The 12,017-nt window shown below is 43.8% G+C and overlaps 1 protein-coding gene across 1 annotated transcript in view; it reads right to left on the minus strand.

Annotated features, from left to right (window-relative positions):
* The window catches only part of PLCD1 (phospholipase C delta 1), a 248,464-nt gene extending 246,793 nt beyond the window's left edge, over positions 1 to 1,671 (minus strand). The window contains 1 exon segment of the mRNA XM_029588370.1: positions 1,347 to 1,671. Within this exon segment, the coding sequence (XP_029444230.1) occupies positions 1,347 to 1,446 (100 nt within the window). The 5' untranslated portion in view covers positions 1,447 to 1,671.
* Positions 1,672 to 12,017: the final 10,346 nt, after the last annotated feature.

Genomic DNA, 12,017 nt, shown 5'->3' on the forward strand with positions numbered 1-12,017 from the left:
GCCAACATGGGATTTTTTTTTTTTTTTGCTATTTTGCAGGCTTTTACTGTGTCTCCTGAAAAAAATATGATTATCAGTAAAAAATGCCCATAAAGATTGTTTTCATGAGTTGGCAACCCTGCACATTATCCATCAGCTTGATTCTTTTCAGGGATCTTAAGGAATCTTTTTACTACAATGAGATTGCTCAATAGAGAAGCACATTCACAGGACACCGACCAGATATGGTAAAATGGGGATCTGAAAACTTCTAAATGATACAACTTTTTTAACACAGTGAAATTTGTTGCCATCTATTTAAGTAAGTGTTTGCATGCCTCTTCTCTTTTATATCTTTTTAACGTTTTACAAAATGCTTGAAATTTGAGTGGCTGGGATTGTTTTGGTTTTTTTATTATTATTATTTTGTTATTTTTATATTCTGCTTTTTGACACTTCAAAGCAGATTACATTGAGGTACTGTAGTTATTTCTCTGTCCCCAGAGGGCTCACAATCTAACAGGGTCATTCATCATTTTGCATTAGGGCCTGCAAACGGCTTACACCCCTACCGGTAGGAGAAGGCAAATAATGAGGAAAAGATATCCAGCTACGGCTGAAGCTTCCGCAGACCTGCATAAACGGGTAGGATGGCAGAGTGACTCCTAGCCCGTTTCTCTCCCCAGCATTATCAGATGCAAAATCCTGCACGTATACTTTCTGGCAAGGACGCCCCAGTTCACTGAAGAGCTGCCGGTTTGCCCTCTTGCATTCAATGCCTCCGTGATTTCTCTGCCAGACGTGCACACAGCCCTACAAGTAAGCAGGCGCTGAACTCAGATTTACTGTAACCGCTTCTTCCCAGAAAGCTTTCAAGTTAAACCACTGCCTGGCCCTCTTCGGCTCACACAACCGTCCAAACAAACATCTACACATGAGGACGGCAGGACAGCGCAGATTAATGACAGAGAAACCGCGGATGTAAACTCTGATTCACCTTACACGATCTGTGCGCGAAATCGAGTTTCACTATTCGCTGGCTACAGACGTCGGAAATCCTAAAACTGTGCATAAACAAAGTGGAAGGCTCCGCCGCGTGATGTGTGCCTAATTATTTCGGTTAAGAAAGTGTTTCCAAGCCGGGTCAAAAAAAGGATCATAAAGGTCACTCACACTAAACTTTAAATGATTTTGCAAGGGGTGGGGGGGAAGACGTTTGCAGGATTCTCTTCCAAATCTGCAGGAGTGAACCGACTTCCCTTCTGCCGAGGGAAGTCGGGTCTGGAAACCACTGGGCAGAAGCGGAGCGCTGGATGCAGCCCAAACCCTACCACTTTACAGTAAGTGACTTGTCCGGGACCTCTTACCCAGGCTTTTGCCGTTCTTCTCGGCTTCTTTCCTGCTCTCCTCCTGCAGATAGTTCTCCTGGGATTTGCTGCGCTTGGGCTGCCGCCTGATGCACTGCATCCTGCCCGTCCTCCCTTCAGGACAAGTGCCGGCGACCGGGGAGAGGCTCCACTCCAGCGCCCAGCATGGCCCCCGGGGACCCTGGCCGTAAACACGGGGAGGTCCCTCCAGAGCAGGGGCGGAAGGGAGGGAGGGAGGGCCGGGGAGAGCCGCGGTGGAGGAGGTGCGTGACGTGGTCCTTCCCCCCCCCCCCCCCGAACCGGTTGGGCGGGATTAGCTCTCACCTCCCGCGGTCCCAGTGACGGGGGGGGGAGGGGGAGGGAGGGAGAGGGACGCGGAGCGGGGCTGCGTCCTGGCTGCAGGGCGAGGCTGGGCAGGGAGAGGGCGTTCTTCCACGGGCACAGCCGCCTCAGTCGGGCTTTCTAGGAGCACGAGCTCTGCTCGCCTGCGACCTCTGGTGTTGCTCTGCTACAGGTGCGCGGACGTCTTGTCCCCCTGACATTAGGTTCATGGCAGAGTCAGGGGAACGAAGGCACTGCGTCTGCGCGCAGTGTAAGGACAGGGTTGCACTGCAGCAGCGCCGTTAGCAGCAACCCCTCTACCTGCTGGCGAGCTGGGCATCGATTCCCTAATTCACTAGCACTAATTGTAAGTGTAGCTTGCTTAGTGGGTGAAACTCCGAATCCCAGGAGGTTTCAGATACCGGCGTCAGGGACTATGAGCCAGCTATTTGGGCATAGAGAATAAGAGCTGGGCACCCACAAGAGTCATTCCAGGGCCCAGTTCTGCCCCCACAATAATTGTTCCAAGAAGTCCAAGTGACATTTGGGAACCTGGAATCCTCGTTTTGTTTTGGGTTGGGTTTTTTTTTTGGGTGGATGGGAACAATAAGACTCGTTTTCGGGGTTCCAGTCAGGGACGTGTTGGCACCGTCACTTACACTTTTCTTGCCGCACCCTGGCTTTTCCCCTAGTCCCTTCCTTCATTCGGGTTCACGGATTTCTCTTTTAAAGTTTAGTGTGAGTGACCTTTATGATCCTTTTTTTTTTTTTGACCCGGCTCTCTTGTCACTTCTGCCATACCGCAGCCTAAGTTCCTCTTACATTGTCATGCGGCGAAACAGCAAGGCAAAACGTGTTTTATTTAGCAGTCTGTTACTGAACACATTTCCTTGGTTTATTCGGTGGCCGGGCGCACATGATCTAGACGAGACCTTAACCGCCTGACAACTGGTTGCAGGAGTTCAGCAGAGGATGGAGGAGGAAAACGGGGTGGGAATTTAGTGAGAAAGGAAAGAGGGAGGAGAGGCAATTTGAATTGTCTTTCTTTTCTTATTTCTTGTTTTTAAAGTTAGATAATTTTTATTTTAAAATATTTGTTTTTTATCATTTTAATATAATTTCATGATTGTATCTTTCTTCTTGCTTTTATTTTTGTTTATGTACATTGTACACCGTTATGATCAATATTTTATTGCTAGACGGTATATAAATAATTTTAAATAAATAAATAAATAAATAAATAAATAAATAAATGTTTGCTGGAAAGAGAGGGAGAAGAGATAGAAGCTGCAAAATTACTGCCAACCCCGACTTCAATGGAGTTGGGCACTGCAAACAGCAGTCAAAAGGAGTTATTCCTCCCTGGCAGAGTAAACTTGTTGCTCAAAGAGGCAATTGCATGTCTGGCTGGAGAGTTTTTGAAGCAAAGCTCTTTTCCTGTGACAGAAGGATGAAATTTTAGGTCTGCCATATATAAACAAATGATAACAATGACTTGCCTAAAAGAGAGGCCAGCCTGCACATACATCTTTTTTTCTTCATTTTAACAAAGTCAGAGGCTGATTATCATCTTTCAGAGTCTATAAGTCGCAGGTAATTTGCAGAATTGAGATTTTATACTCCCAAGGATAAGGAGGTTTTACATTCGTACCCAGCTTGCTGACACCCCAAATTCTGATCAATGTATAATTTGTTGTTAAAATGTTTCCATCGACTTGAGTGTGATTTAAACAATTGCCTTTTTTAGATTTATACATTTATACCTTGCCTATTTTTGTGTGGTCTATTTGTTATCTAGGACAGTTCTTGTGGGGTTTGAGGTTCTAGAGCAGAGCTTTCCAAACTGTGTGTCGGGACACGTTAGTGTGTCGCCTGCAGTGTGCAGGTGTGTCGCGCAAGCCCGGTCAACTCTGATGCGAGTTTGGGCTTTTTTTTTTCTAGAGATTCACTTTTTTTTTCAGTTTATGGGTTGCTTATTATTGGGTGATTTTGCTGTCAATCGCGTTTTTTGGGGGGGCTTGGTGGGTGGAACGAGCCCAGCCATCCTTGCATTGGCTGCTGCTGCCGATGAGGCCTGGCCATGAGGAGTACTGACTGCAAGCAGCAGTGTCTGGTGATCATGGAAGGGAGTGAAGCACTTAACTGGCAACAATCAAAAAGACGAGGTACATGAGTGTGGGGGCCAGACATGTGCTGGGGAGAGAGAGATGAGTGAGTGGGGGGCAAACATGCTGGGGGGACAGACATTTATTTATTTATTTATTTTTGGTTTTTATATACCGGAAGTTCCTGTATACAATACATATCACTCCGGTTCACAAGCTTGAGGGGGAGAGATATGAGTGTGTGGGGGCCAGACATGTGCTGGGGGGGGGAGGAGAGAGATGAGTGTGTGGGGGACAGACAATTTGTTTTATTATTGTTTCTCATAAATTATAACAACATGAATCTTGGAATATATATTTTTAATATAAATTTAAGGTTTTCATGAGATAGGTTGTGTTGTGAAACATTTTATTTATGTATATATTTAAGGAAACATACATAAATTGTCGAAATATGTTTCGTTCGTTTAACCTTTAACCTCTGGTTTACTAGTAGACTGAATTACCGTGTCGTGAAATTATGTTTGTCTAAAAAGTGTGTCACCAACATGAAAAGTTTGGAAAGCTCTGTTCTAGAGGATCCCAGATAGTACATAGATCCCACGCTGCTTACAACCAGGGATAAGCTGTAGCTTTCCCCAAGTCTACCTGGTTAGTAACTGCTTGTGGGCTTTTCCTCCAGGAACTTGTCCAAACTTCTTTTAAACTCAGCTATGCTAACTGTCTTTACCACATCCTTCAGTAATGAATTCCAGAGCTTAACTGTGCTCTGAATGAAAAAATATTTTCTCTGATTATTTGTCAATGTGTTATTTAGTAACTTCATGGAGTGTCCCCTAATCTTTTGGTTTTTGTTTATTTTTGAAAGAGTAAATAACTGTTTCGGGTTTACCCATTCCACTCCACTCATGATTTTATATTATATCTCTCCTCAGCTATCTCTCCTCCAAGCTGAAAAGCCTTCAACTCTTTTGCCTTTCCTCACAGGGGAACCATTCCATTCCCTTTATAACTTTGGTCGCATTTCTCTATACCTTTTCTAGTTCTGCTACATCTATCTTGAGATGTGGCAACCAGAACTGCACATTCTTAAAGACCTACACTGGCTCCCTATCCCCTCACGCATCCTCTACAAGACCCTCACCACTATTCACAAATCCATTTACAATCACAACTCCAGCTGGCTCGACGAGCCCCTCCGATTCACACCCTCCTCCCGCCCTACCAGATCAACTCTTAAAGGCACTCTCCACATCCCTTCCCTCAAGAACGCTCACCTTACTTCGACAAAGGATCGCGCTCTCTCAATTGCCGGCCCCACCCTCTGGGATGCACTACCCCCGAACCTCTGCCTTGAACCTTGCACCATTAAATTTAAGAAAAAGCTAAAGACCTGGCTTTTCAAACAGGCTTACCCAGACTAGGTCCATGCTCTTTAACTCATTACTACAAACTTATGCCTCTTAGTTATTATTTTTTTACATTATTACATTAGCATGTTATCCCTCCAGTTTTCTTTCTTTTTTCTTGGTTCCCCTTTTTAGTTTTTACTCTAGTTGTTGCACTATGTTGTCCCTTCTCCCTCTTCCCTGTTATTTGTTTTTTCCACCTACTGTTTGATGTAAACCGATATGATGTACCCACTAATGTCGGTATAAAAAAGCCTCTAAATAAATAAAATAAATAAATGATACTCAAGGTGCGGTCACACCATGGAATGATAAGAGTTATTATAATAGTCTCCATTTTAGTCTCCATTCTCTTCCAAATAATTCCTAATAGTCTGTTTGCTTTTTTGACTGTCACTATACAATGAGCCAAGGATTTCAATGTATTGTCCATGATGATGTTAGATCCTTTTCCTGGGTGATGACCCCTACTATGATTTGGGTTATTTTTCCCTACATGCATCACATTGCCCTTATCCACATTAAATTTCATCTGCCATTTGAATGCCCAGTCTCCGAGCTTCTCAAGATCTTCCGGCAGTTTTTTACGATCTGCTCGTGATTAAATAACTTGGAATAATTTTGTGTCATCTGCAGATTTGATCACCTCACTTCTTTTTCCCTTTTCTAAATCACTTCTATATGTGTTAAAAAGCATCAGTCCTAGTACAGAACTCCAGGGCACAACATTATTTTCCTTGCTCCATTGAGAAAACTGACCATTCAGTCCTACTTTTTGTATCCTGTCTTTCCAGAGTTCTTGTCCTTTATTAGTACAGAATCAACCACCGCACTCTAGTGTGGTACTTGGAGCTGCTGAAATTCTCAGCTGCCTGGACACTCAGTACTTCATGCTGCATGCATTCTTAACAATAGGAAGTATGGTATATGGAAGCTTCCACATCTTAGAAAAGAGATGGAGAAATGCTGCCAACAACTCTTCAGGGGTATCCAAACACTTGAGTCAATCTTAGCCTGCAGTTCAAAGGGGACACCCTTAGACATCTTCTGGATAAAATCAGGGAAGGGAAGATTTTTGGTGGAGACCTATTCCCAGTCTGTCACAGAGAGCAACACATTGGGAAGTCAATTGAGCAGCCCCTTCAGACACGCGCTCTTCTGACAGATATAAAGGGCCCCAGAACCCCTCATATTCATAAAAGATTGGCTGAATGGATGTTTGGGATTCATCTACCCTGGCAGGACTGTGTACCGTGGAGAGAAGTCTTTTATTTGTATTATTAGATAAAACAATACAAATAAATAAGTAATACAAATAAAGACTTCTTTCCACGGTACATGGTCTTGCTTTTCTGTTTGTTTGCCTTGGCTACGTTGGACCGCCTTCCGATTTGTTTTATTGGATCTACCCTGGCAGGGCCAGTGCTTCCATTAGGCAAACAAGGCAGTCACCTAGGATGCCAAAATTTAGGAGCAGCAAAATCCCACCAGTTTGAGGCACTGTGCTAGAACCTGTGTAGCCAAAGAAAAGAGCACTGTGGTGGAGCCGCTGCTACCACAGAAGGAAGCACTGTCCTGGTGCTGCCGCCATTAGGTAAGTTGAGTCCTCGAGAACTACAAACCAGCCTGGTTTTCAGATATCCACAGTGAATACGTATGATATAGATTATCATGCACTGTATGCAAATCTCTCTCATGCCTATTCATTGTGGATATCCTCAAACAGAGCCCGCTTGAGGCTATTGAGGTCCGGAGTTGGCCACCTCTTACCTAGGGCACTGAATCCTCTTGCACAGCCCGGTACCCTAGAACCAAAGACCTTTATGGCCTTAAAACTTGGCTCTTTGGGCACTGGGACCAGAGATGTTGAGAGACAGGAGAAGCTTCCCAACACTGTTCCTTCTAAGCTGTGCCCATGGGCCCGCGCACACAGGTCACGAACCTGTGCACATGGCAAGGCAGAGTCATGGCGCACAAGAAATCTGAGTTTTGCATTATACCGGCACCTAGCACACACATTTGATCTCAGCTTATAAAAAGTTGCGCAAAAAGAACATTTTTGCACACATATGGCCGAATTTTAAAACAGCCATGTGCGTAAACAGCGGGGGTTATATGTGTGGCCAGGCCTTGCGCTCACCGCGTATATTTTCAGAGGGGCCCGGCCACGCACGTAACCCAAGTTACGCACAGAAGTGCGAGGCCCAGAGAAAAGGGGCAGGGAGGGGCAGGGCTGAAGGCGGCCGGTATAGCGGCCATTTACCACTTTGCCAGGGAAGCGCGCGCCGGCACCCTGCACACAAGTTGCTACAGCTCCTGAAAAGGAGCAAGAGGTAAAATAAAAAATTTGGGGTTAGATAGGATAGGGATAGGGGGTGGGGAGGAGAGGAGAGGGAAAGAGGGAGGAAGTTGGGGTGTAAAGTTCCCTCCCAGTCCATTCCTGTTGTAAAGAAGGTTAATAAATATGTTAATTAACTTAAATTCATAAAATTAAATAGGCAAGTGCATATTGGCAGCTACCCTGCGGTAGGAATTACTTGTTTTACATCATCAGCTGTGGCACCATGCCATCTTCTTGGCTGGGGATAGGCAGCCGGGGGCATAAATCTAGCATTCCATATGCAATAAATACAAATACATCAAAAACAATTGAACAATATGACAAAAAGCCACATCTAATAAAATATAGACAGCAAAGAAATAAAAAATGGCTATCATAGGATAAAGCAACACTCGGTGGCAAGAGAGCATCAAGAATAACCAGCACCACAACAGAGGTGAGCTGAACTCTTCCAGAAATGCGACAATCTTTGTACAGAGGAACAGAAATGTCATCCCTAATCTCCATGCCACCAGAGCACCACAGCAGTCCACATCTTTGATTACTTTCTTTTATTCTGTTGTTGCTATTTTTGGATTCTCTTTATATTAACTGTACTTACCATGGCAAATATTGCAGCTTGCTTCCTTTAACATTTCTGTTCAGTGCATCTCCGATGTAGTCCACATCCCCTATCAAGCAGGATTAACAGCTTCCCTTTAATTAATATTATCACTGACTGGTTTGTTTTAAAATGACATGGGCAGGGCAGTGACCAGAAGTCGGTTCTCAGAGGGTGTTTCTGTTCTATTAGTAGGGATTGTTGTTTTCATTTTTTATTGCATTTTCCCAGGAAACAAGAACAAAAATGGGAGAAATCAGTGGAAGAAAATGACTTGCCATTTTTCCAGATAAATATCATCTTTATTCCTGCAGCAATAAACACTGATAAGTTTCTAGAAAAAAAAAAACCCCTGAAAACTAAGGTCCCTATCTATTAGACTTGATCTTATGACTGATTTAGTAGCGTAGTAAATGCACTTGTTGTCACTTACAACAAGTAACTTTACACAGTCATGCTCACATGGTATAGACATTTGAAAAAATAAACATAAAAATTAAACATGAACTTTCACTCCTGCCTTACAAAACCATAACCAACGAGTCAAGGTACTGAGGATTTTGAAAGACCTTTCTGCAGAAGAGATGGGAGCCGCCACATGACTGTTTCGAAATATTGAATATCTTGCTATTGCTGGATCCCGCAGGTTAAATCATGTTTACATAATATCTGACTGAAATTCCTGAGTCTCCTATATGGGTGCATTTAATATTCTGTGCACCTGAGAGCAAAACAAATGCAGGATGCCCTTCTCAGCATAATAATTTGAATTAATACATTGCCTTTCATTCAAACTGTATTTTAATATGCTTTATGATACAGTACTTTAGATTGAAACATGTATCACCTCTGGGATGAAAAGTCTGCCCCACCGGATTTTGTGCCTCATTTTGTGACATTTCCCAGTGAGGATGGGAAAAAGAAATAATGTTATTATCTGTATCCAATTTACAGCTGGATAACCAACACATAGGGGGGTAGATTTTAAAAAAGTGCGCCTTCGCGTACTTTTGTTGGCGCACCAGGTGCAAACAAAAGTACGCTGGATTTTAGTAGATACGCGCGTAGTCGCGCATATCTGCTAAAATCCAGGATCGGCGTGCGCAAGGCTGCCGATTTTGTGCAGCCGGCGCGCGCCAAGCCGCACAGCCTGCCTCTGTTCCCTCCAAGGCCGCTCCGAAATCGGAGCGGCCTCGGAGGGAACTCGCTTTCGCCCTCCCCTCACCTTCCCCTCCCTTCCTCTATCTAACCCACCCCCCCGGCCCTATCTAAACCCCCCCCCCACCTTTGTCGGGGGATTTACGCCTCCCGGAGGGAGAAGTAAATCCCCGCGCGCCAGCGGGCCGCTAGCGCGCCGAGACGCAACCTGGGGGCGGTTCTGGAGGGTGCGGCCACGCCCCGGACCGCCCCAGGCCGAAACCTCGCTCCCGGGCCCGCCCCCGAAACACCACGCCGATCAGCCCCGCCTCCGACACGCCCCCCTCAAAAGACCCCGGGACTTACGTGAGTCCCGGGGCTCTGCGCGCACCGGCACGCAAGGCCCTGCTCGCGCAAATCCGGGCGGATTTACGCAAGCAGGGCTCTTAAAATCCGCCCCTCGGAGTTTGGACTCCATTCACTCCCACTGTCTTTCTGGCCTCCAGAAGGCAAATATCTCAGTATATTTTGTTTTTTGCCAAATACCAACTGTCATAAAAGAGGATATTTAGAGGTCATAAAAAAGTTATTTATTTATCGCCAAAAAAGCTATTCGGGATGGATATGAGAAAGAACCATCATAGATTCACCGCTAATACCGTTCAAATAAAATAGAGAGTAATGCATTTGGAATGCAAAAACCATAAGGAGAGGACAGTATTGAAAGTGAAACTCTTCTAAGCACAAAGGAAAAGCAGGATTTGAGGGTGATTGTATCTGATAATCTTAAGGTGGTCAGACAGGTGGATAAAGCGATGGCAAAGGCCAGGGGGATGCTTGGCCGCATAGGGAGAGGAATGGTTGGCAGTAAAAGGGAGGTGATATTTATATTACCCTTGTATAAGTCCCTGGTGGGACCTCATTTGGAATACTGTGTACAACTGTGGAGACCGCATCTTCAAAAGACTAAACAGGATGGAGTTGGTCCAGAGTGGGCTATTAAAATGGTCAGTGGTCTTCATTCTGAAGCATATGGGGATAGACTTAAAGATCTAAACATATACACCCTAGAGGAAAGGTGAAATAGGAGGTATCATAGACATTTAATTATCTCAAAAGCTTTCCATGCAACAGAAACGAAGCTCCAGAATGAGGAGTCATGGAATGAGGTTGAAAGGGAATAATTCTTTACAGAGAAAGTAGTGGATGCGTGGAACAGCTTCCCAGAGGAGAACGGTGAAAACATAAACAGCATCTGAATTCAAGAAAGCATGGGATCAACACAGGGGATCTCTGAGGGAATGATGAGAATTTTAATGTTGGATTGATTGGGGGGATGGGCAGACTGGATGGACCATACGGTCTTTTTCTACCATCATGTTTCTGGTTCATAAAGGGTTATTCACACATGAACATGCATGTCCTTTACGTGCCTCCTGGTGCACTCAAACCCATATGTATTTACTCCTGCCTAGAGCTGAAATATCTCCACCTGTGCAACTCCTAGCCCATGGGAGCAGTTTGGACACATTTTTTTTTTCCTCTCATGGCAAAAATTAAAAAATTAACCCACTTTACTCTATCACATACCATCAGAGAGAAATGTGAAAGAAAACCCCTTTGTCTCTGTAAAACCACAGGCTGCACATATTTTTTTTTTTCATGCCAAAGCCACTTATAAAGAGATTGTCCTGATGTTGCCAGAGCAATCGCCTTTCTGAAATCACTTGGCTAGTCCATACATCCTATATAACCAAGCTAGCACTGTCATTTATCACGTATCCTATCTTACCTCATCTTCACATCCTGTCTTTCATACACATTCTTGACACACCTGCAAACGTTTGTACATTTATCCTGGAATCAAAATCAGATAGGGCCTAACATATAGTATGGCTCCAAGGCACCCCTGGACCTCGTGCATGCAAACCACATAGCCAGTACCACCACACATGACTATTCCAAGCATGCCTTGTAGTACTATGTAGTACTACTATATGTTTTTCAGTCTAACACTGCACCTGCTTACATACATATTTAAATCTCAGCCATCCATTTCAACACATATGACTCTCTCAGACCTAGGCTCATGTTTTATATATATGTGTATGTGTATGGTATATATATATATACCATACACATCACCTCACACACAACTACACATAGAAGAAATATCAGCACACAGTATATATTTTACTGTTGATTTTAAAATATTTTATATAAAATTAAATTCAATGGTAGGTACTACTAGGTCCATCTCTCTTGTTTCTCTCCTTAAGGAGGGTGGGGGCTTCCTGGGGGTCATTGCTTCTCTGGACCCCTCCTCCTGTTTGTCATCCCACTAGAGAGCTATCATTTCATGATGCAGCGGAAAATGAAATAAAGGAAATAAGAACTCATCTTCAACAGATTTCTCCTATAATGCAAAAACTGCGCTCTTATATAACTTATCTAATCGACTCCTCTGTGTAAATTGTATATAATTTTACCATGTAAGCAACTGCTCTCTGCCTACATGCACGGGTCTCCAGTTAGAAATTGTTAATCTATCCCTTTTTTTCTAACAGCCCTGTTCTACATTCCCTGTTGTAATGTAACTTTTTCACTTTCAGTGTTAACTGGTTTACCCCCCAGTTTATTGTAAACCGGTATGATAAGACTTGGTCTTGAGCATCGGTATATTAAAAGAATTTAAATAAAATAAATAAATAAATAAATAAAACATTATACTGAAAATGAAAAGCATGAATGCCGGTA

Source organism: Rhinatrema bivittatum, chromosome 2, assembly GCF_901001135.1.
Source record: "Rhinatrema bivittatum chromosome 2, aRhiBiv1.1, whole genome shotgun sequence".
Classification (NCBI taxonomy): domain Eukaryota; kingdom Metazoa; phylum Chordata; class Amphibia; order Gymnophiona; family Rhinatrematidae; genus Rhinatrema; species Rhinatrema bivittatum.